This window comes from Balaenoptera physalus (genome assembly GCF_965194825.1).
Source record: "Balaenoptera physalus genome assembly, chromosome: X".
NCBI classification, from domain to species: Eukaryota; Metazoa; Chordata; class Mammalia; order Artiodactyla; family Balaenopteridae; genus Balaenoptera; species Balaenoptera physalus.
This window is the reverse complement of record NC_138903.1, coordinates 29,646,962-29,671,399: the sequence shown is the minus strand read 5'-3', so window position 1 is coordinate 29,671,399 and position 24,438 is coordinate 29,646,962. Positions and strand designations below refer to the sequence as shown.

Here is a 24,438-nt window from a genome sequence, read left to right as displayed (position 1 = left end):
CTGTAAACTGCACCATTAGAAGTGACAGGAGTTCCTTGAATTCAGTCAGGAGTTATTATAAGATCATTTAAACAGAAGTAAAAATGATATTTTCAGAGAAACCTCCAATAAGTGTTTCCTAATACATCACAAGATGTTTTTCCACCCTGGACCATACGTTAGACAGTGAAGCTTTAAGACACGCGATTTTATAGTATACTGCTTCAGTTAGCAGTTTGTAAAAAACATGTAAAAACAAGTTTAGCCAAATCATAGACTTGGCTAAACATTAGTCAGTAATACTCTGCCCCATTTCTAGCCTCATAATGGGTGCTTTATTTCTTTCAACACGTTATTTGATGTTATTTCCATTTCACCGTCAGTAAGATGAAGTTGCTAATCCTTTTTAACTGTATAGTTGTTTATAAAGTAAGAAAGAAAGAGCAAGAAATAAATTATTTTTCAGATGGCTCATTACACATAAAATTCATTTAGCTGAGGAGTACATTTCAGGGTCTGAAACTACAATAAAAGGAGATGGGTTGCTTGCTGCCTGCTGCCTCCCTCTCTTATAAATCTCAGTTGCTGCTGCATTGTGTGGTCCATGGCACATAATTGTTTCTTCCTTAGTGGACATACTCTTGGGGACACGTTGTCTCTTAATGCCAATCTTGCTGGGTGCAGTTTAGCTTTCACTTTCTATCACTGGCTTCAATAAATTCAAGGGTCAAGGTACTTAAGTTTTACCTCTCAGGCTTGTCAAATTTTCCTTACTTGCTTTTATCCAAATGTTCTTTTGATAGCCATTTCTCACTTTTGCTTTGAAAAACCAACTCAACCAAACAAATGAATTCAGATGAGAAATGTCCTTGGCATGTATAACAATATGAGATGTGAATTAAAAGGGAGGGAAAAATCCTCCCCATTGCGGATGTGAGCCTAGATGATAATGGAGTTGTGATTTAGTCCATGAAAATGTGTTAGAGTAAGTGAACTGACCTTTCGCTTCTCTTACTGCTGAGACAAAATGAGGACATAAATACAAATTAATTTCTTCTTATCACTTCATGAGACATTATAATTCATTTTTCATTTATGTGCATAAGGCTTACCTAGCTTACAAAAATATGCATTATTCCGAAAAGCTCAAGGGATTCATATACTTAAATGGAAACTCAGAGAAAGACTGATTTTTTTTCTCTAGAGAAGAGGTTTCTAATCCTAATATAGTGATTTTAAAAAAGTTTTTTGGCTTCCTGTCAATTCCATTTGATCCAATCTCTTGTACTTGTCTAACAGTGTGGTTACATCCATTGAGGCAGTGATAGGAACTAGCATCTCTGAGTGATTATAAAAGCTGACTGATAATCCAACAATTGCTTAGCTCCATCCTTTGTAATTCAAATTAAGGCCAGCATTTCTAAGCAATAAACAGATAAATCTATAAATTCAAGCACTGTGTACATCTATTTATATTTGTGCATATGGCATTGCAAAAATCTACCTGTGGGCAGACATGTACAGCATACGAGCAAGCGATTTCTAATTCGGTTATCTAATTTCACTGAGACCAGTAAAAAGAACCATGCCTACATTGTAACAGAAGAGACTTAGATTCAGTTCATTGAGATTGTTCTGAGAGTAAGATAGATTTAGGCAGTAGAATGTGTTACTGAAGGATATGTATGCTCTCTTGTGTGGGAAATATTTAAAAAAGAATATACTGGAATTCTAAACATCTATCTGTAAAGATTTAATAAGTACTTTTCTAGAGTGAGTAAAATAGTTCACCTTGGTGGTTCATAGAAGGTTCGATATAAATACTATGATCAAGCAAAATGTAAATAACCACCGACACTTGTATAACTCATTTCAAATTAAAACTGCTTTTCAATACATGATCTTGTTTAATATTTGAAGCAATTCTTTAAGTGGTTGGTATGATTATTTTCTTTGAGAGACATTAAATTATTTAGCCATAAATTTCTTGAAAAAGTCACTTGATTTCATTGAGCAGGGAGAGATAAAATATTGCTGGTATTATTACAAGAAGTTATGGATTTAAAATGTTTTCGTAATTTGAAAAGACATACACACATTGGTAATCCAAGCAATTGATTGACCTAAGACTTGAATCCAAGTGGTTTGGCTCTAGATATTTTTATCTTCCCCACATAAGATACAAAATCACTAAGTGATAGCATATTTGTATTTGAGAAGTTGTCACAATACATTATTAAAACTCTGCTCCATTTGAACAATTTAAATTCATTTTACTCTAGTAATTGAAATGTATTCTCTAGAATTTTCCCACTGTAATATGTACCTCTTTACCTGTAACAACTTTAGTTTTGTGGGACATTTTGCAGTGCTATGGAATCAACCTCTCTTAAGTTTGTCTTATGTAGTTTGTTAGCTGTGCCATGACAAAATGCCAGAGATTGGGTGCCCTAAACAACAGAAATATATTTTCTCACAGTTCTGGAGTCTAGAAGTCCAAGATCAAAGTATTGGCAGGTTTGGTTTCTTGAGGCCTCTCTCCTTGGCTTGCGGATGGCGGCCTTCTCATTGTCCGCACATGGTCTCTCCTCTGTGCTCACACATCCCTAGTGTCTTTCTGTGTATCCAGATTTCCTCTTCTTATAAGGACATTTGTCAGACTGAATTAGAGCCCACCCTAACAGCCTCATTTTAACTTAAAAGCCCTATTTAAAGGCCCTGCCTATCAAGGTCCTGTCTTCTAATACAGTCACATGCTGGGATAGAGGGCAATAGGGCTTTAACATATGAATTTTAGGCAGACACAATTCAGTCCATAACATCTTTATTCTGTTAATTTTGGGCACATAGTTTATGTTCAATAAATATTTGTTGCTTAAATAAATTCATGATTGGTGAATGAATGAATTGGAGCTTATAATTAACTATTAGTTAAATTAAATAGACTGAATTATAAACCTGCTTCAGTGAATTTTCAGTTACCTATTATGATTATTTGAATACAAAGGCCACTTTTAATACTAATCTTTTTTTCTTCCTTTTTTATTGAAGTATAGTTGATGTACAATACTATGTAAGTTACAGTTGTACAGTATAGTGATTCACAATTTTAAAGGTTATACTCCATTTATATTTATTATAAAGTACTGGCTATATTCCCTGTTTTGTACAATATATCCTTGTAGCTTATTTTATACCTAATAGTTTGTACCTCTTAATCCCCTACCCCTATAATGCCCCTCCCCTCTCCCCACTGGTAAACACTTGTTTGTTCTCTATATCTATTAGTCTGCGTCTTTTTTTGTTATATTCACTAGTTTTATGTATTTTTCAGAGTACACATATAAGTGATATCATACAGTATTTGTCTTTCTCTGACTTATTTCATTTAGCATAATGCCCTCCAAGCCCATCCATGTTGTTGCAAATGGCAGAATTTCATTATCTATTCATCTGTTGATGGAAATAATATTCTTAAAATAGTTGTTTTAACTAGGTTGACTCTGTACCTAAAATAATATTTATTATTGTTTTTTATAACTCATTCATATAGTGAAAAAAACTGTAGTATATCACAATATATTTTGGAATTTCTATAAATTTAATCTTAAGCAATCTAGTATAGAGGTCTTTATGTGGATTTGTTTTATATGATGTCCTACTAAAATTAATAAATAATAATCATCCATCTATGAGATTACAAACCTAAGATGCTACTTCAGTGGACACTACCTTTGTGTGTCTTGTAGCACTAGAGAGAAGATGTTATACCTATTTGGACGCCTTAGTTGATTTTCTTTCATTTATGAAGGTGGTGCTACCTACAGTTTGAGTTTATCTCTTACCCCCTTGACACCCATCTCCCCTGAGGTTGGAGCCCTGCAATAAACATCCCACAATTTAACCTTTTATATCTGCATCATAAAATCAGGCAGATGGTGTAGTTTATGGCTAAGGAGTGAGATTTTCTCTCTTTGAAGCTAGTTTTTTCACAACTAATCCATTAACAGGTATGTTACATGCCATTTTATCTGATGCATCCTGACATGGTAACTAGGAAGTTCACTAAAAGAACTTCTAATATGTTTTAGGAAAAAAATCCCAAATGTTTGATTGTAATAATTAAATGGCTAATATTGAATTCATTGAGTTACGTTAGCACATTCCCTGTGGGTATCTTGCATCACTGTTCCAGTGCTAAGGCTTCTGCCATAACTAACGTAATTCAAAAGGAATAGAGTAGAGAATGAAACTATAAAAAATACAAAAATCAGTTACGTTATGCTGAAAGCAATAACATTTTTATTGACATTTCTGAAGAAAAATTGAAAACTCACCTGTGACTCGGCTGCATATGAGTCCATGATCATTTTAATATTGTAGTAAAATGTTTATTGCCTACTCCTTGCCCATGTATGAGACTCCCTTTTTGAAAAGATGGTAGATTAAACACATTTTAAAAAAAATTAGGTAGGTCTCTGAATTAATTAGGAATAGATGAATTTTGCCATGATGCTAATAACACATGTATTATTTGAATCATATATCAAAATTTTCTAGGTGGATCGATCCAAACATGTAGCATCAAGTAAGGTAGAAATTATGATCAGGCTTATCTTAGATACTTGAGTATATTTGTAAAAAATATGAGTTACAAACATTTTTTCTAGCTCTAATTCTATACAAAATAAGACATCCATATTTTGAGATACTTCTAGGTCTAGAGATCCAATATCTATGGGAAAATAATTCTATTATTTATGAGAAAGTCAAAAAAGTTGAAATTTTTGGCTCTGAAGTACATCCTAATGGAGTTGAAATTAATGATATATTTCTTTTCTTAAAACACTCCCTTTACACAGAAATCATCACAACATATTTTTTCCATCTAAAAACCATTGGTGCTTGGTTTATATTACATATTAAAGCAGTGTGTGCATATAGATATTAGTGACATGCTAAGGATAGGATAACTATTACTCAGGAAATATTACAGTTTTCTCACTAGAATAGTTTAGAGAAATAGTGAATTTAAATACTTTGTAATAATAATCCACTTAACTTTAAAAATTCACATGTGGATATGATGTTAAGTCACTACTAATTTTCTTCTACAATCAGGACATTAAGCAATTCAAATTATACAAGATTGCTTCAAATGAGAGTCTTTTTTCGGCATCTTATTTAGTAGTCAGACTTTTATTCTTTGGGATGTATTTTCAGACCTAAGAGAGATACACATTTTACATATTATCAATGAAAAATCCTCTTTAATTCTACATTTATATTTTTGCTTGCATTTACTGTGGAGACATTTCGAATAGTGGTGTAATATCTGCCTCAGACTTCTGGTAAGTATCTTTGCTTTTCAATGTAAGGTGAAGGAAAGAGTGAACTAATCTAACGACAAATGAAAGGCACAATGCTTATCTAATTATAAGCAGAAGCTGGCAGGGTGTTCTTTACAACTCCTGGTATAAATAGGGGGCTCAAAGTTAGATACTTTTATAAATCATTCATGCCATTTTTAATAAAATTCAGTTAACAATTAATTGTTTGCTGATGTTGTGGTGGGTTTTCTCTTCCCCAGGTACTGGGAGATCGGTGGGCAAACATCTGTAGGTGGACAGAAGATCGCTGGGTTCTTTTACAAGACATTCTTCTAAAATGGCAACGTTTTACTGAAGAACAGGTGACTCATGTGGGGGATATTATATCAGTGAAAGACATGGAGAGATATTAAATGGATAAATGAAAAAATATAATGATGTACTTTAATAATTATTGTTTTTCTCTTTTGGAATTATTTGATTTCTTTCAGTGCCTTTTTAGTGCATGGCTTTCAGAAAAAGAAGATGCAGTGAATAAGATTCACACAACTGGCTTTAAGGAGCAAAGTGAAATGTTATCAAGTCTTCAAAAACTGGCTGTATGTATTTTTTAGCTTTCAATAGTCTTTAAAAAAAAACAACCCAATAGCTTATACTAACATCATTATTTGGTCTTTCTATTCTTTCAGATCTTAAATGAAATATTCATTGTTCTTGCTTAGATCAGTCTATTCAATTATACCATGTTGTTACTTTTCTTAATTAAAATAGGGAAAGGTATAATGTTGTAGTGAGCTGGGGCTGCTGTCCTCACATAGTGGGAAGAGAAACTCTAGTGTCTCTGCCTCTTCTTATAAGGCCATGAATCCCAGCATGGGAGCTTCACCATCATAACCTCATCTAAACCTAATTACCTCCCGAAGGAAGGCCCAATGTCCTAATACCATGGGGGGTAGGATTTCAACATACAAATTTTGTGGAGACACAATCATTTAGTCCATATCATTACACCCCTGGACTCCCAAAATTCATGTCTTTTTCACATGCAAAATAAATTCATTCCGTACGAATAGCCCCAAAAGTCTTAACTGGTTCCAACATCATCTCTACAGTGTACAGTGTAAAGTCCAAAGTCTCATCATCATCTAAATCAGATATGAATAAGACTCCAGGTATAATTCATCCTGAGGCCGAGTTGTCCAACAGTGAACCTGTGAAACCAGACTAGTTATGTGCTTCCAAAATACAGTGGTGTGACAGGTATAGGATAGGCATTCCCATTCTAAAAGGGGGAAATAGGAAAGAAGGAAGGGGTGATGGGCCCCAAATAAGTCTAAAGCATAGTAAGAACAATTCCATTAGATCTTAAGGTATGAGAATAACCTGCTTTAGAATGATGCTCTGCGCTGCAGGACCACTGGAGTGGCAACATCACCCCCAGGATTCCGCAAGGTGGCCTTGCCTCTTCAGCTTCACAGGGCACTTCCTGCCCCCATGGCTCTCTGCAGCAGCCCCACCCACAGGACTCCCTGTGGTGGCTGCTCCTGAGGCACTGGGTGGGGGCATTCCAAACTTGAGAGGTGGCCCCACCCTTTGAAGCCCAGGAGGAACTAGCCTGGCCTCCTGGGCCTGTGGTGGGGGTGGCAGCTCTGATGATCTCTGAATCACCTATATCGTTCTTCCCTCTTCTTGAGGAATAGCACATGTTCACAGCCTTCCTTCAATCCATCCAGTTTTCTTTGTTTCCATTAGTCCCAGCTGGCAGTTTCTGCTGGTATAATCCCATCTGTATCCCGAGCTTCTGATGAGATGGCTGATTAGGTCTCTGGTTCACACCCACACTAATCTCCTTATCAAATGGTGAATCAACCACACCCTTACTGTTCTCTTCTGAACTGTGCTTTCTCACTTTTTGTAATATGTATAGGCTGAGAATTTTCCAAATCCACGAGTTCTGGTTCCTTTTTGCTTAACAGTTCCTTCTTCAATCAGTTTCTCTCTTCTTGCATTTTACCGTAAGCATTCAGGAGAAACCATGCTGTTCCTTCCGCACTTGGCTTAGATATCTCCTAAAGACATCAAATTTCTTAGGTAAATATCCAATTTCATCACTCACAAGTTCTACCTTCCACAAAATACTAGAACATTAACACAGTTCAGTCAAGTTCTTTGCAACTTTATAACAAGGATCGTCTCCTTTGTCCGATATGTTCCTTATTTCCATCTGAGACTTCATCAGAATGGCCTTTACCATCCATATTTATACCAACATTCTGTTCATGATTATTTATGTGTTCTCTAAAAAGATGGAAACTTTCTTTCCAGCTCTTCTCTTTTCTGAGTCCTCACCAGAATTACCCTTTAGAGTATCTTCATGGCAATCTTGGCTTTTTCTAACATGCACCTCAAAACTTTTCCAGCCTCTACCCATTAACCAGTCCAAAGCTGTTTCTGCATTTTCAGGTATTTGTTACAAGAGCGCACCAGTTCTTGGTCCCAGTTCCTGTCTTAGTCTGCTTGGGCTGCTATGACAAAATGCCACAGACTGGTGGCTTAACAGTAGATATTTATTTCTTACAGTGCTGGAAGCTGGGAAGCACAAGATCAAGGTGCTGGAAGATTTGGTTCTTGGTGAGGGCCCTCTTCCTGGCTTCCAGACAGCACCTTCTTGCTGTATCCTCACATAGCGAGATAGAGGAAGCTCTGGTGTTGCTTCCTCTTTTTATAAGGGCACTAATCCTAGCATGAGGGCCTTACTCTCATGACCTCATCTAAGCCTAATTATCTCCCAAAAGCTCCACCTCCTAATGTCACATTGGGAGGTTAGGCCTTCAAAATATCAATTTTGGAGGGATAGAAACATTAATTTCATAATATATAGGTAAAGTTTCAACTTTGTTTTTTGAAACAGAATTGTACTCTTGAAAAAGTATAGCATACCTGGAATAAGATTTCATTAAAAATTAAAAGGTAGCACTAGGAAGTACCTGTGAATGTTCCATAAAGTTCTGAACAGTATAATTCTAAAGTAAACTTAAGTTTAGTAAGTCTAGTGAGTCTAAAGTAAACTTAAGTAGATTCTCTGAGAAATATAAAGAGAAGCACAAGAGATGATTATGCTCACATAGAAGGGGCTTATTCCCTAGTTTGGGAAACAAGAAAAACATTAAAGCAAACCAAATGGCATTGATTATAGTGCCTGTGTTGTGTGTTTTGAGGAATTAATGAACTTTGGCAATAAGAAGACAGCAGGCTTCACTGAGACATTTCAGTTTGAGTTGAAGCTTATGGGATTAAAAAAGATCTCCAAAGCTTCTCTTCCACTTTGAATTTTGTTATTTTCCAGTAAGGGAGAGGAAAATCGAATATTAAGAGTTTGATTATTCAAATAAAATATTGCATAATTTCTTTTTGATTTTTGATCAATTCTAGTAAATGCTAACTTGATGTTTAATATAAAACAAAGGTCTACTGTAAATAATATTTCATAACTTTACTTAAATTAATCTATTTATGTCTGTATTGATATGATGTATTATACATCATAATAATTAAATCATTTATTTAAAGGTAATCTTAAATAAATCTCCCCAGTTAAATTCATACCATTTTACCAAATATTTATTTGTATCATGCATTTTTTGCTCCAGAGTTACTAATTTTCTATAGGCTTTTTTTTTTTTTTTTGCTAAAACAATGGATTTTATTTTATTATTATTTTTTTATTTTTTTAACATCTTTGTTGGAGTATAATTGCTTTACAATGGTGTGTTAGTTTCTGCTTTATAACAAAGTGAATCAGTTATACATATACATATGTCCCCATATCTCTTCCCTCTTGCATCTCCCTCCCTCCCACCATCCCTATCCCACCCCTCTAGGTGGTCACAAAGCACCGAGCTGATCTCCCTGTGCTATGCCGCTGCTTCCCACTAGCTAGCTATTTTACATTTGGTAGTGTATATATGTCCATGCCACTCTCTCACTTTGTCCCAGCTTACCCTTCCCCCTCCCCGTATCCTCAAGTCCATTCTCTAGTAGGTCTGCATCTTTATTCCCGTCTTGCCCCTAGGTACTTCTGACCATTTTTTTTCTTTTTTCTTTTTTAGATTCCATATATATGTGTTAGCATACGGTATTTCTTTTTCTCTTTCGGGCTTACTTCACTCTGTAGAACAGTCTCTAGGTCCATCCACCTCACTACAAATAACTCAGTTTCGTTCCTTTTTATGGCTGAGTAATATTCCATTGTATATATGTGCCACATCTTCTTTATCCATTCATCTGTTGATGGACACTTAGGTTGCTTCCATGTCCTGGCTATTGTAAATAGAGCTGCAATGAACATTTCGGTACCTGACTCTTTTTGAATTATGGTTTTCTCAGGGTATATGCCCAGTAGTGGGATTGCTGGTTCGTATGGTAGTTCTATTTTTAGTTTTTTAAGGAACCTCCATACTGTTCTCCATAGTGGCTGTATCAATTTACATTCCCACCAACAGTGCAAGAGGGTTCCCTTTTCTGCACACCCTCTCCAGCCTTTATTGTTTGTAGATTTTTTGATGATGGCCATTCTGACTGGTGTGAGATGATATCTCATTGGAGTTTTGATTTGCATTTCTCTAATGATTAATGATGTTGAGCATTCTTTCATGTGTTTGTTGGCAATCTATATCTTCTTTGGCGAAATGTCTATTTAGGTCTTCTGCCCATTTTTGGATTGGGTTCTTTGTTTTTTTGATATTGAACTGCATGAGTTGCTTGTATGTTTTGGAGATTAATCCTTTGTCAGTTGCTTCATTTGCAAATAGTTTCTCCCATTCTGAGGGTTGTCTTTTAGTCTTGTTTATGGTCTCCTTTGTTGTGCAAAAGCTTTTAAGTTTCATTAGGTCCCATTTGTTTATTTTTGTTTTTATTTCCATTTCTCTAGGAGGTGGGTCAAAAAGGATCTTGCTGTGATTTATGTCATAGAGTGTTCTGCCTATGTTTTCCTCTAATAGTTTGGTAGTGTCTGGCCTTACATTTAGGTCTTTAATCCATTTTGAGTTTATTTTTGTGTATGGTGTTAGGGAGTGTTCTAATTTCATTCTTTTACATGTAGCTGTCCAGTTTTCCCAGCACCACTTATTGAAGAGGCTGTCTTTTCTCCACTCTATATGCTTGCCTCCTTTATCAAAGATAAGGTGACCATATGTGTGTGGGTTTATCTCTGGGCTTTCTCTCCTGTTCCATTGATCTATATTTCTGTTTTTGTGCCAGTACCATACTATCTTGATTACTGTAGCTTTGTAGTATAGTCTGAAGTCAGGGAGCCTGATTCCTCCAGCTCCGTTTTTCTTTCTCAAGATTGCTTTGGCTATTCGGGGTCTTTTGTGGTTCCATACAAATGTGAAATTTTTTGCTCTAGTTCTGTAAAAAATACCAGTGGTAGTTTGATAGGGATTGCATTGAATCTGTAGATTGCTTTGGGTAGTATAGTCATTTTCACAATATTGATTCTTCCAATCCAAGAATATGGTATATCTCTCCATCTGTTTGTATCATCTTTAATTTCTTTCATCAGTGTCTTATAGTTTTCTGCATACAGGTCTTTTGTCTCCTTAGGTAGGTTTATTCCTAGATATTTTATTCTTTTTGTTGCAGTGGTAAATGGGAGTGTTTTCTTAATTTCACTTTCAGATTTTTCATCATTAGTGTATAGGAATGCAAGAGATTTCTGTGCATTAATTTTGTATCCTGCTACTTTACCAAATTCATTGATTAGCTCTAGTAGTTTTCTGGTAGCATATTTAGGATTCTCTATGTATAGTATCATGTCATCTGCAAACAGTGACAGCTTTACTTCTTCTTTTCCGATTTGGATTCCTTCTTCTTCTCTGATTGCTGTAGCTAAAATGTCTAAAACTATGTTGAATAATAGTGGTGAGAGTGGGCAACCTTGTCTTGTTCCTGATCTTAGTGGAAACGGTTTCAGTTTTTCACCATTGAGGATGATGTTGGCTGTGGGTTTGTCATATATGGCCTTTATTATGCCAAGGAAAGTTCCCTCTATGCCCAGTTTCTGCAGGGTTTTTATCATAAATGGGTGTTGAATTTTGTCGAAAGCTTTCTCTGCATCGATTGAGATCATCATATCGCTTTTCTCCTTCAATTTGTTAATATGGTGTATCACATTGATTGATTTGTGTATATGGAAGAATCCTTGGATTCCTGGGATAAACCCCACTTGATCATGGTGTATGATCCTTTTAATGCGCTGTTGGATTCTGTTTGCTAGTATTTTGTTGAGGATTTTTGCATCTATGTTCATCAGTGATATTGACTTGTACTTTTCTTTTTTTGTGACATCTTTGTCTGGTTTTGGTATCAGGGTGTGGTGGCCTCGTAGAATGAGTTTGGGAGTGTTCCTCCCTCTGCTGTATTTTGGAAGAGTTTGAGAAGGATAAGTGTTAACTCTTCTCTGAATGTTTGATAGAATTCACCTGTGAAGCCATCTGGTCCTGGGCTTTTGTTTGTTGGAAGATTTTTAATCACAGTTTCAATTTCAGTGCTTGTGATTGGTCTGTTCCTATTTTCTATTTCTTCCTGGTTCAGTCTTGGAAGGTTGTGCATTTCTAAGAATTTGTCCATTTCTTCCAGGTTGTTCATTTTATTGGCATATAGTTGCTTGTAGTAATCTCTCATGATCCTTTGTATTTCTGCAGTGTCAGTTGTTACTTCTCCTTTTTCATTTCTAATTCTGTTGATTTGAGCCTTCTCCCTTTTTTTCTTGATGAGTCTGGCTAATGGTTTACCAATTTTGTTTATCTTCTCAAAGAACCAGCTTTTAGTTTTATTGATCTTTGCTATCGTTTCCTTCATTTCTTTTTCATTTATTTCTGATCTGATCTTTATGATTTCTTTCCTTCTGCTAACTTTGGGATTTTTTGTTCTTCTTTGTCTAATTGCTTTAGGTGTAAGGTTAGGTTGTTTATTTGAGATGTTTCTTGTTTCTTAAGGTAGGCTTGTATAGCTATAAACTTCCCTCTTAGAACTGCTTTTGCTGCGTGCCGTAGGTTTTGGGTGGTTGTGTTTTCATTGTCATTTGTTTCTAAATATTTTTTGATTTCCTCCTTGATTTCTTCAGTGATCTCTTGGTTATTAAGTAGTGTGTTGTTTAGCCTCCATGTGTTTGTATTTCTTACAGATTTTTTCCTGTAATTGATATCTAGTCTCATTGCATTGTGGTCGGAAAAGATACTTGATATGATTTCAATTTTCATAAATTTACCAAGGCTTGATTTGTGACCCAAGCTATGATCTATCTGTCCTGGAGAATGTTCCATGAGCATTTGAGAAGAATGTATATTCTGTTGTTTTTGGATGGAATATCAATTAAGTCCATCTTGTTTAATGCATCATTTAAAGCTTGTGTTTCCTTATTTATTTTCATTTTGGATGATCTGTCCATTGGTGAAAGTGGGGTGTTAAAGTCCCCTACTATGATTGTGTTACTGCCGATTTCCCCTTTTATGGCTGTTAGTATTTTCCTTACTTATTGAGGTGCTCCTCTGTGGGGTGCATAAATATTTACAATTGTTATATATTCTTCTTGGATTGGTCCCTTGATCATTATGTAGTGTCCTTCTTTGTCTCTTGTAATAGTCTTTGTTTTAAAGTCTATTTCGTCTGATATGAGAATTGCTACTCCAGCTTTCTTCTGATTTCCATTTGCATGGAATATCTTTTTCCATCCCCTCACTTTCAGTCTGTATGTGTCCCTAGGTCTGAAGTGGGTCTCTTGTAGACAGCATATATACGGATCTTGTTTTTGTATCCATTCAGCCAGTCTGTGTCTTTTGGTTGGAGCATTTAATCCATTTACATTTAAGGTAATTATTGATATGTATGTTCCTATTACCATTTTCTTAGTTGTTTTGGGTTTATTTTATTTATTTATTTTTTTATTAATTAATTTATTTACTTATTTATTTATTTATGGCTGTGTTGGGTCTTCGTTTCTGTGCGAGGGCTTTCTCTAGTTGTGGCAAGTGGGGGCCACTCTTCATCGCGGTGCGTGGGCCTCTCACTATCGCAGCCTCTCTTGTTGCAGAGCACAGGCTCCAGAGGCACAGGCTCAGCAATTGTGGCTCATGGGCCTAGTCGCTCTGCGGCATGTGGGATCTTCCCAGACCAGGGCTCGAACCCGTGTACCCTGCATTGGCAGGCAGATTCTCAACCACTGCGCCACCAGGAAAGCCCTGGGTTTATTTTTGTAGGTCTTTTCCTTCCCTTGTGTTTCCTGCCTAGAGAAGTTCCTTTAGCATTTGTTGTAGAGTTGGTTTGGTGCTGCTTAATTCTCTTAGCTTTTGCTTGTCTGTAAAGCTTTTAATTTCTCCATCAAATCTGAATGTGATCCTTTCTGGTAATCTTGGTTGTAGGTTTTTCCTCTTTCATCACTTTAAATATGTCCTGCCACTGCCTTCTGGCTTGCAGAGTTTCTGCTGAAAGATCAGCTGTTAACCTTATGGGGATTCCCTTATGTGTTACTTGTTGTTTTTCCCTTGCTGCTTTTAATATTTTTTCTTTGTATTTAATTTTTGATAGTTTGATTAATATGTTTCTTGGCATGTTTCTCCTTGGATTTATCCTGTATGGGACTCTGTGCTTCCTGGACTTGATTAACTATTTCCTTTCCCTTATTAAGGAAGCTTTCAACTATAATCTCTTCAAATATTTTCTCAGTCCCTTTCTTTTTATCTTCTTATTCTGGGACCCCTATAATTCAAATGTTGGTGCTTTTAATGTTTTCCCAGAGGTTTCTGAGACTGTCCTCTGTTCTTTTCATTCTTTTTTCTTTATTCTGCTCTGCAGTAGTTATTTCCACTATTTTATCTTCCAGGTCACTTTTCCATTCTTCTGCCTCAGTTATTCTGCTATTGATCCCTTCTAGAGAATTTTTATTTCATTTATTATGTTGTTCATCTCTGTTTGTTTGCTCTTTAGTTCTTCTAGTTCCTTGTTAAACGTTTCTTGTGTTTTCTCCATTCTATTTCCAAGATTTTGGATCATCTTTACTATTATTATTCTGATTTCTTTTTCAGGTAGACTGCCTATTTCCTCTTCATTTGTTAGGTTTCGTGGGTTTTTGCCTTGCTCCTTCATCTGCTGTGTGTTTCTCTGTCTTCTCATTTTGCTTAACTTACTGTGTTTGGGATCTCCTTTCCTCAGGCTGCAGGTTCGTAGTTTCCGTTGTTTTTGGTGTCTGTCCCCATTGGCTAAGGTTGGTTCAGTGGGTTTGTAGGCTTCCTGGTGGAGGGGACTAGTGCCTGTGTTCTGGTGGATGAGGCTAGATCTTGTCTTTCTGGTGGACAGGTCCACGTCTCGTGGTGTGTTTTGTGGTGTCTGTGGCCTTATTATGATTTTAGGCAACCTCTCTGCTAATGGATGGGTTTGTGTTCCTGACTTGCTAGTTGTTTGGCATAGGGTGTCCAGCACTGTAGCTTGCTGGTCGTTGAGTGGAGCTGGGTCTTGTCATTGAGATGGAGATCTCTGGGAAATTTTCGCCATTTGATATTACGTGGAGCTGGGTGGTCTCTAGTGGACCAGTGTCCTGAACTTGGCTCTCCCACCTCAGTGGCACAGCCCTGACATCTGGCTGGAGCACCAAAAGCCTGTCCTCCACACGGCTCAGAATAAAAGGGAGGAAAAAAAGAAAGAAAGAAAGAAGAAGATAAAATAAAATAAAGTAAAATAAAATAAAATAAAGTTATTAAAATAAAAAATAATTATTAAGCAAAAAAATTTTTTTAAGTAATAAAATAAAAAATGGACAGACAGCACCCTAGGGCAAATGGTAAAAGCAAAGCTATACAGACAAAATCACACAGAGAAGCATACACATACACACTCACAAAAAGAGAAAAAGGGAAAAAATATATATATATATCCTTGCTCCCAAAGTCCACCTCCTCAATTTGGGATGATTCGTTGTCTATTCAGGTATTCCACAGATGCAGGGTATATCAAGTTGATTGTGGAGATTTAATCTGCTGCTCCTGAGGCTGCTGGGAGAGATTTCCCTTTCTCTCATTTGTTCGCACAGCTCTGGGGGTTCAGCTTTGGATTTGGATTCGCCTCTGCGTGTAGGTCGCCTGAGGGCGTCTGTTCTTTGCTCAGACAGGACTGGGTTAAAGGTGCAGCTGATTCGGGGGCTCTGGCTCACTCAGGCCGGGGGGAGGGAGGGGTTCGTAGGCGGGGCGAGCCTGCGGCGGCAGAGGCCGGCATGACGTTGCACCAGCCTGAGGCCCTCCATGTGTTCTCCTGGGTAAGTTGTCCCTGGATCACGGGAGCCTGGCAGTGGCGGGCTGCACAGGCTCCCGGGAGGGGCGGTGTGGAGAGTGAGCTGTGCTTGCACACAGGCTTCTTGGTGGCGGCAGCAGCGGCCTTAGCGTCTCATGCCCGTCTCTGGTGTCCGCGCTGATGGCCGCAGCTCGTGCCCGTCTCTGGAGCTCCTTTAAGCGGCGCTCTTAATCCCCTCTCCTCACGCACCAGGAAACAAAGAGGGAAGAAAAAGTCTCTTGTCCCTTCGGCAGCTCCAGACCTTTTCCCTGACTCCCTCCCGGCTAGCTGTGGTGCCCTAACCCCTTCAGGCTGTGTTCAGGCAGCCAACCCCAGTCCTCTCCCTGGGATCCGACCTCAGAAGCCTGAGCCTCAGCTCCCAGCCCCGCCCGCCCCGGCGGGTGAGCAGACAAGCCTCTCGGGCTGGTGAGTGCTGGTCGGCACCGCTCCTCTGTGCGGGAATCTCTCTGCTTTGCCCTTCACACCCCTGTTGCTGTGCTCTCCTCCGTGGCTCCGAAGCTTCCCCCCTCCGCCACCCCCAGTCTCCGCCCGCAAAGGGGCTTCCTAGTGTGTGGAAACCTTTCCTCCTTCATGGCTCCCTCCCAGTGGTGCAGGTCCCACCCCTATTCTTTTGTGTTTGTGTTTTCTTTTTTCTTTTGCCCTACCCAGGTACGTGGGGAGTTACTTGCCTTTTGGGAGGTCTGAGGCCTTCTGCCAGCGTTCAGTAGGTGTTCTGTAGGAGTTGTTCCACATGTAGATGTATTTCTGATGTATTTGTGGGGAGGAAGGTGATCTCCGCTTCTTACTCTTCCGCCATCTTGAAGCTCCTCCCCCGTATAGGCTTTTAATTTAAGATAGATTCACGTAGGTATTACTTGTTATTACACGCCAGCTTATTGTTGATAGGAAATCATTCCTCAGAGAAGGTATGTTTTTTTGAGTGATGTTACTACTAAAGACAGATTTTAGAAAAGTAATCTATGTTTCAAACAGTGCAATAATATCATTGATCACATTTGTAATTTTGTTCTTCAACTAGTGGGTAGCCATTGGGAGTTGAATAACAATCATGTTTACATTTTTGGAATGCTCTTTGGTAGTAAGACTTTTGGTAGTAAGGAGGCCAATTAGAAGAACTGAACTAAGGAGCACTGGGCATGAAAACGAGACAGACTAGGTTATTTTAGAAGAGGAAACTGAGGCTCAGGAGAAAACACATGGCACAGATAATGTGTCACAGAAGATTAGTGGCAGAGTTAAAATGAGCACCAAGATATCCAGACCCAGGTCCAAGACTTTTAAGCTATTTCAGAACTCCTCATCACATTAAATTCCTTGACAGAAAATAACTGCAGTTGAAAAATTTTGTTTCAAACAATCATGTGCCACTGTGTTGACATTTTTGTAAGTAAAAGACGTTACTAGCTTCAGGGCCATGAAAATGCTCTCTTAGCAAAGTCTCAATAATTTTCCAGTATGATTAAAATTCAAATTATGTCACCTTACTTGTGAACAAAGTGAAAATATGTTTTGTATAAGTCTTACCATTTGATAGTTTAAACCAATTAACAAAACCTGACAGCTGGTCTAGAATTTGAGGTAAAATTCCCCTGCTGACTCAGGCAGTGAATAAGAATTTAATGTTCATTAAAATATGTCACAATCTGAGACCCAAAACACGTACCATCTGTCACCAGTTCCTACTACATACCTAGGTATAGATACAGTATGCTAAAACTCTCTTTTATTTACAATCAGTGTAATTTGTTTTGAAATATTATCACTAATAACCCATGGGATTTTCTCCTACTTTTCATTTGAGGTGGGGGATGAGGAGTCACGTATTTCATTCCTCCTGATACATCATTTTGTCCAAATCATGTCAGTCTATTATTTTTCTGTCATCAAAATTGAGGGTTTTTTTGGTGTAAAGAATAAAAAGAAAAGGACAGAAGAAACTGAGGTGAATTCTAAGACTTGTAGAATCAAGTAGGTTATCATGGGAAGGCCCAAACCTACAAGAAATATGTTCCTGGGGCAGAGTACTGTTGCTGTGAGGATTCGTGGCATCTGCCAGGGAAGGACAACTCTGGGAAACTTGACAAAAGAGAGGATGGTGTGCAGGGGCTGCAGGAGTACTGTGGAATTAGGTCACTATCAAGTGTCTGTGAGATCAGATGGCAGGGACAGAGTGCTTATGGGAGCTTGGCAAGTCCCTGGTGACAGTGCTGTTTCACCAGGACTTGCTACCTTGACCTCAACTCCTGTGATCACCCTCAAAGAATTCATCCAGATAGTATCAGCGGTTCTCAAAGGGTGGTCCTTACACTAGCAGCGTCGCCTGGGAACTTGTTAGAAATGCAAATTCTTAGGCCCCATCCCAGACCTACTGATTCAGAAACTCTGGAAGCGTAGGGCCCAGCAATCTGCCAGTTAACAAGCCTTCCTGGTGATTCTGACATTCCCTCAAGTTGAGAAGCCCCCACAGTGGATCAATATACCTAAATACAACAACAGGTGATTAGAAAGAATTGCAGTACTTCTTACATATGGACAAATAACTACACATAAAATAGGTACAGAATTCAGTTTTGCCAGTTTAAGAGAAATTGTCTTGGCATTACTCTTCTGAAGCATACGTCTGATGAGAATAGGGTGAAGAGTTTCTGGGCCTTTTGTAGGTATACATTCTCTTTTCACTTCAAATCATCTAACCTTGACCAGATAGAACATGTTTATTCTGTCTTCTTGAGCAGCTTATCTGTTTCTTGCCCATTTCTACTGCGGTCCAATCTGATTTATTGGCTGTACTTTCCTGCTTACCTTGGGAGGTATGTCCAGGTGCCTCACTTCTATGAAAATAAATTATATTTCTTCTTTAAAATCCTAGCTGACCTCTGCCTTGTACATGTTTTCTAGACCTTCTTTTTGCCTCCTGAGTTTTCTAGAACTCTCTGGTTCTCTGGCAGTCAAAGATCTGTAATCAATTCTTGATATGCAGAAAGACATCTTTTTTTATACTGTAAATATTAGTAACAATTAAATCATAATTATTTGATATACACACACAAAATCCAAGCTTAAAATAATTGCTCTCCAAGGATAGATGGGAGAAGGCAATTCATTACTATGATGCAATGTATCTGGCACCACCATGGATTTCCTGTTTTCTCCCTCTCTTAGTTATGTTGGGAGAGTACTTCAGGAACTGGGAGATTATAAGAGGAAGAAAGATTGGGAGAGAAAGAGAGAGGTTGGCCCAGAGCCAACAAGGGGAAACAAACTGAGGCAGAACTACTATCCTGCCATTACCATTTGACAAACACAGATCTAGAATTTACTAGATAGAAGCCTTGGTTAGTACAGTGTTTTTGTCATACAGATTTAGGTAAAAATATATTGATTTGATAATTCCACAGTTTTACAGTAATGCTGTTTTTATTTTACCTTGAGTTATTTTCCCTAATTGTATTCCTTAATGACGAATTTCCCCTTTATTTTTGTAATGTTCACTAAGTGCTTCATTTTTTTTTGAATTTTATTTATTTTTTATACAGCAGGTTCTTATTAGTTATCTATTTTATACATAGTAGTGTATATATGTCAATCACAATCTCCCAATTCATCCCCCCCCCCACGCCCCACTAAGTGCTTCTTCATTTGGTTTAATGTTAACACAGGAGGCTTCGTTTCATTTGCCACTAAATCTCTTTGGGTGTCCAATTACTTTTATAGATCATCTAAGAAAATCTTTTTAGGTAACATGAGACTACCCATAAATTTCCAACGCAAATGGTTTCCCCTTCTTCAGATTCAACTTTTATATCTTAATTCATATTTTGGTCTATTGCATTCTTTCAGACTTAGAAAAAATAGCGAAAAAAACAGTTATTGAGGAGAAACTAGAAATTCATTTCAAAACTTGCTTTTATTCCCTAAAAATGGCGTGCAGTAAGACTGCAATATAAAGAACACCAGGTGAAGTAGATTCTGAGAAAAGGATGAACTAATTGAAGGAGACACCAGAGCAGTCTGCAGTTAAGAGCTATCAATGCAGGTGGCATGCCAAAATGAACTACATAAAGTGTCCTTTGCGGGGTGGCAGGGGGAAGGGGGGGTGTATTGATTTCTCTCTGTCGATGACACTTCGGTTCATGAGCAGTTGGGACATCTGTTTCATACTCATTTCTTTGCCATGTGCAGTGTTAGTTGTTCTTAAATAAATTTGCATTTATTTTGGAAAGACAGGTCTCACAGCTTAGTTTATGTTCGTTGTACTTGCTACTGCCAAAAAGAGGGGATTGTAAAGGGACCATAAAATAATTCTCTCCTTTCTTTCTTCTTACTCTGTGTTTACAAATTACATCAGGGACTAGCATTTGGGAGATGGAAATGGGATTTCCCAAAGCATAGGTTGACCTTAATGGATAAAATGAAAGAATAAGCTGCCCTGATCTACTGATTTCACACAAGCCACTTTGTTTATTCATTCTCTGTCAACCAAATGGCATGTGTAACCCCCTCCATAGCTCCCAGGAACTTTGGAAATGTGAATGGTATAAAAATACTTCATAAAACACATAAGCATTTAGTAAACAGGCAAAGTGATTCCAAAGGATTTGTGTTATACTCAATTACTTAGTTCTGTTACTTAATGGGCTCTAAAATTAGCTTTAGAAGATAATTACTCAAATAGCTGAAAGTTAATAACAGATGCTAAAAAATGAAAAAGTCAGTAAACTGAATAACAAGGTTTTTGTATCCAAATAATGAAAAGAATGTAAAAATCATAGAAATAAATAATATTGCAAATTTATTCAAATAATCACAGCATTTCAGATTGGGAAGTCCCCTTAGCCATGCTCATCTTCTCAATTCACCACCTTTTCTTCAGTACTCCTGGCATGTGATATTTTATTTGAATTCTATCAGAAATTAGAAAGAAATTCACTAACATCCAAGAGCCATGCCTTTCACTTTAGAACACCTCCAAATGTTAAAAAGTAATTTCCATATGTTGATCTCTGTTTTGCCTTTTGAAGCAATGCTACATTTTTACTTGGCAGTTCTTCAAAAATGTTAAGGTAGTTCGTAAGTGCCTTAACGAGGTGTTTATTTTACATCTGACTTTTATTTCTCTTCAAGCTTCTTGGGAACATTATTTGGATTATAATTTTCTACTTATATTTTTATGAACTCTTGATCTTTTGCAGGCCCAATTATAATCTTTCCATATCTGTACAAATGAGAAAGTGCATGCAAAAGCAAATTGAACTATAGTATTTCATAAAATGTAACCTAGGCTTAGTCTGTGTTCTTCCTTGTTTTAACAGGTTTTAAAAACCGATCTAGAAAAGAAAAAGCAAACCATGGACAAACTCTGCTCACTCAACCAAGATCTTCTTTCAACACTGAAAAATACATTGGTAGCCCAAAAGATGGAAGCATGGCTGGACAACTTTGCCCAGCGCTGGGATAATTTAGTCCAAAAACTTGAAAAGAGTTCAGCACAGGTTAGTGATAATAATTAACCTACAGTAAATTATCCTTGAGATTTTTGAAATCTGCAATAAGAGAGCGGTACTGTAACCCTGCAAAGGGTGTCACTAGATTAGTCCTTGCTAAGTATTCAGTTGAATAACACCATGGCTCTCTTGGTTGCCTTGACATTGGAGAATGTGGTAGAAGTGGAGGAGTGAGAGCTAGTGGACTGAACCAGCTACTGCCTTAGAGTGTAATCCCTTCCAATTCAATGGGAATGAGGATCTGAGTGACTCAGAGCAGTCGGACAAAATGCTAGGGAACTGTGTCATCACACTGGAATGATCCCTGGAATGATGAGGGCTATTAATTGACCTCTACATTTTACGTATGAGAAAATGAAGTTTAGGGAGGAAAAGTGAATTGTCCAAGGTAAGTCAGTGATAAGAGCAGGACTAGGGCCCAGGTCCTTTGATTTCACTAAAGACCTCTTTCAATTAGTACAAGTGAGGTTATAATCAGTGGATTTTCTGCCATAGACTGTTGATTCATAAAATCATGCAGCTTAGTTATACTAACACATATAGGCTGTAGATTAGGAAAATACCTATGTTTTACTTGTAGTGTCATGTGTTTTTATGGTAAGAATTGTAAAAGTTTTGATAATTTTTTTTAATGTGATATTTTTAAACTAGAAAATTTTATTATCTGATACGGTTATTAGATGATGGAGTCATGGGCAGTCATTCAAAATATTAACATTATGTTTAATAGTGTTTAATACATTCTGCCATATTGTTTCGTATTATAGAAGCTTTTACTAATTGGTCACAGATCATAGTTCAATGCACAATGCACACATCTCTATTAAAGCCACATTCAGTAGCTTTAGGCATATATCTCCTCTCTTGTGAGACAGTACAGGGAATTTGTTTTTTGATACTTGGCATCTGATAAGTGGCACTTAGGAAATGTTTGTTGAAAGATGAAGAAATGAAGTTTGAAGTATTGCTTCCAAGAATATAATTTAAGAAACTATGATCAGCCAACATATATGATTTTCAATCACAGTTCAATCTTTTTTTTAAAATCAAATTCATATTTAAAATTTAAAACTTGAAGGAGTATCAATTGTAATCATTTCTCATACAGTCATTGGGCAATAATAAAAATTCTATTGACTATATTTTTGGCAGTTACTTGATATAATAGTGATTTTACCACCAGGTCATGATTCTTCTTATTATATGTAATCTGGCCTTGGTTACTTTGCATGATCATTGGCATTTATGTAACAAATATGTGAGACATTAGAAAGTGTTATACTTTTTAAACCATCAGTGATATCATTCCAATATATACCCACTGGTTCCATAGATTATTGGTGCTGTAAAATGGTCAGTTACCATGTTAAGAAGCACTGGCATTATTTGATGAAGATATTTTGAAATGTGTCCCTTTAAGGGGATATATTCACGGAGGTGTAATGGGGTTAACAAAAGGTTGCATTCTGGTTCACTTGCCCTATTGGCAGTGGTTTTCCAAACTTGAGTCTGCATAATAGTTACCTGGGAAACTGATTCTAATGCATAGTCCTAGATTCTGTGCTCAGAAAATCTCATTCAGTAGGCTAGTAATCTACATGCAGCCTTTGATAAAGTCTGCAGAACATATTTTTTGAAAGCATTGAATTAGTAAGACTGACATATGTGCCAGTCCCCACATTCTGGTGTTCCTCAGTGCTGCCTGAAATGGGAAGAACGGAGACCTTCCTAGCAATATATTGCTAGTATTTCCTAGCAATATATTGCTAGTATTTAAATATGCTCATTCTGTGGAATGAGACTTGTGCATCTCATCAAAATCTTACTTATTTGATTATTCTAGTTGGTTAAAAAATAAAATAGAAACCTTATTTTTTAATGGCTTAAAAGTTATGAGACTACCACCTAGGGCAACTTACTTAACCTCCTATTTTTGAACTTTATGAAATCTATGATAAAACAGTACTAGCTTTGGTTTGTGTAATTCTTTATAAAATGATTTCCAACACATAACATATATCTGCTCTACTTGCTCACTGGGGTTTGATGAGGGTAAAATAAAGCCATAGACGTGAAAGCATTTTGAGAAAAAAAAAAAAAAGTTTCTCTTGATATGCAAGGCATTCTGTTTAGTGAGTCTGGACAGCTTGTTGTAGTTCACTATGATTTTTTTTTAAATTTATTTTTAAACCATTAAACACTCATACCAGACCAGAAGCAGATAAATTGAGTTATATTAGCAAGTTGCTTCCTAGGACACTAAGCTTGAGCCTTTCTTAAGCTCATGTCTCACTTTTCACTCCTTGGTTTTTCCCAAAACTGCACTATCATAGGCCCAATCCAAATCACTGTTTGCGAGTGGGGGGCTCTTAGGAAGCTACCCAGGGAAAGAGGAATTAAAAGGAGATAGAGTGAAAAAAGAAATAGTATCTTGTAACTAAAAAAAAAAAAAAATGATTTTCTTTCTTACGTGTCACATTGAACTTAATCAAAATTGCATAAGAATTGCAAGAATGTTGAGGGTAAGGTTGTGACTTTAAAGAACAAAGCTCACTTGTATGCATATATTCCAGCCTGTTTGTGGGGGAAAAATAGTCGCATTAATGACACAATATACTCAGTCTTTTAAAAATCCTTTTAAATGATTGGTATAAAGAATGAGCAAAGTTCTGGTAATGGTTAAAATCCAGTAGGGTGTTGGAATTGTGACTGAGATGACAAGGCATCTGATTGTGCTCATATGTGCTCATGATGTGCCCGAAATTTTGACTGCTATTCAGGTCAAGGCTTTGAGGGATTTTGACCTTATGAAACAGTAGCATGGCAAGAGATCAAAACATGAAAAAAATCAACTATGAGGGCTGCTCTGTTGCATTTCAGAGTCAGGTTTGGCTTTAATACCTGGACACAAGCTGAAGATGCCGAAGTTGATGAGAAGGCAGCCTAAGAAAATGGAAATACTTTCTGTTTCCAAAGGTTAAAAAGAATAATAACATTTGCTATGTGGATGTTTAAAATGAGAAAAGAGAGCAAATGAAATACACCTTGAATTGACTTATTTAAATACTCGAATAACCCTATGTTTCCTCCAAACTTTTTATAAACATGCTCGTTGAAATTTACTCAGCTATTTTTTCCTAAATGCCGTGCCCCTGGTGGACATATTTATATTTTGATTGTAATTAGGGAATACGATAGTCAGAAATTCATTACAGTTAATACTTTAAATGATTTGAAATATTATTTTTCCCCATTTAACTGAAATCATGGTATACTATGGAAAG

At 37.1% G+C, this 24,438-nt stretch overlaps 1 protein-coding gene across 5 annotated transcripts in view; it reads left to right on the top strand.

Moving 5' to 3' along the window:
* Positions 1–24,438, top strand: part of DMD (dystrophin) — a 2,259,822-nt gene that overhangs the window by 1,009,117 nt on the left and 1,226,267 nt on the right. For all 5 annotated transcript variants that reach the window (XM_082446317.1, XM_082446321.1, XM_082446320.1 and 2 more), the window contains 3 exons: positions 5,570–5,671; positions 5,801–5,908; positions 20,963–21,142. In XM_082446317.1, the coding sequence (XP_082302443.1) occupies positions 5,570–5,671; positions 5,801–5,908; positions 20,963–21,142 (390 nt within the window). The remainder of the gene's footprint in view (positions 1–5,569; positions 5,672–5,800; positions 5,909–20,962; positions 21,143–24,438) is intronic.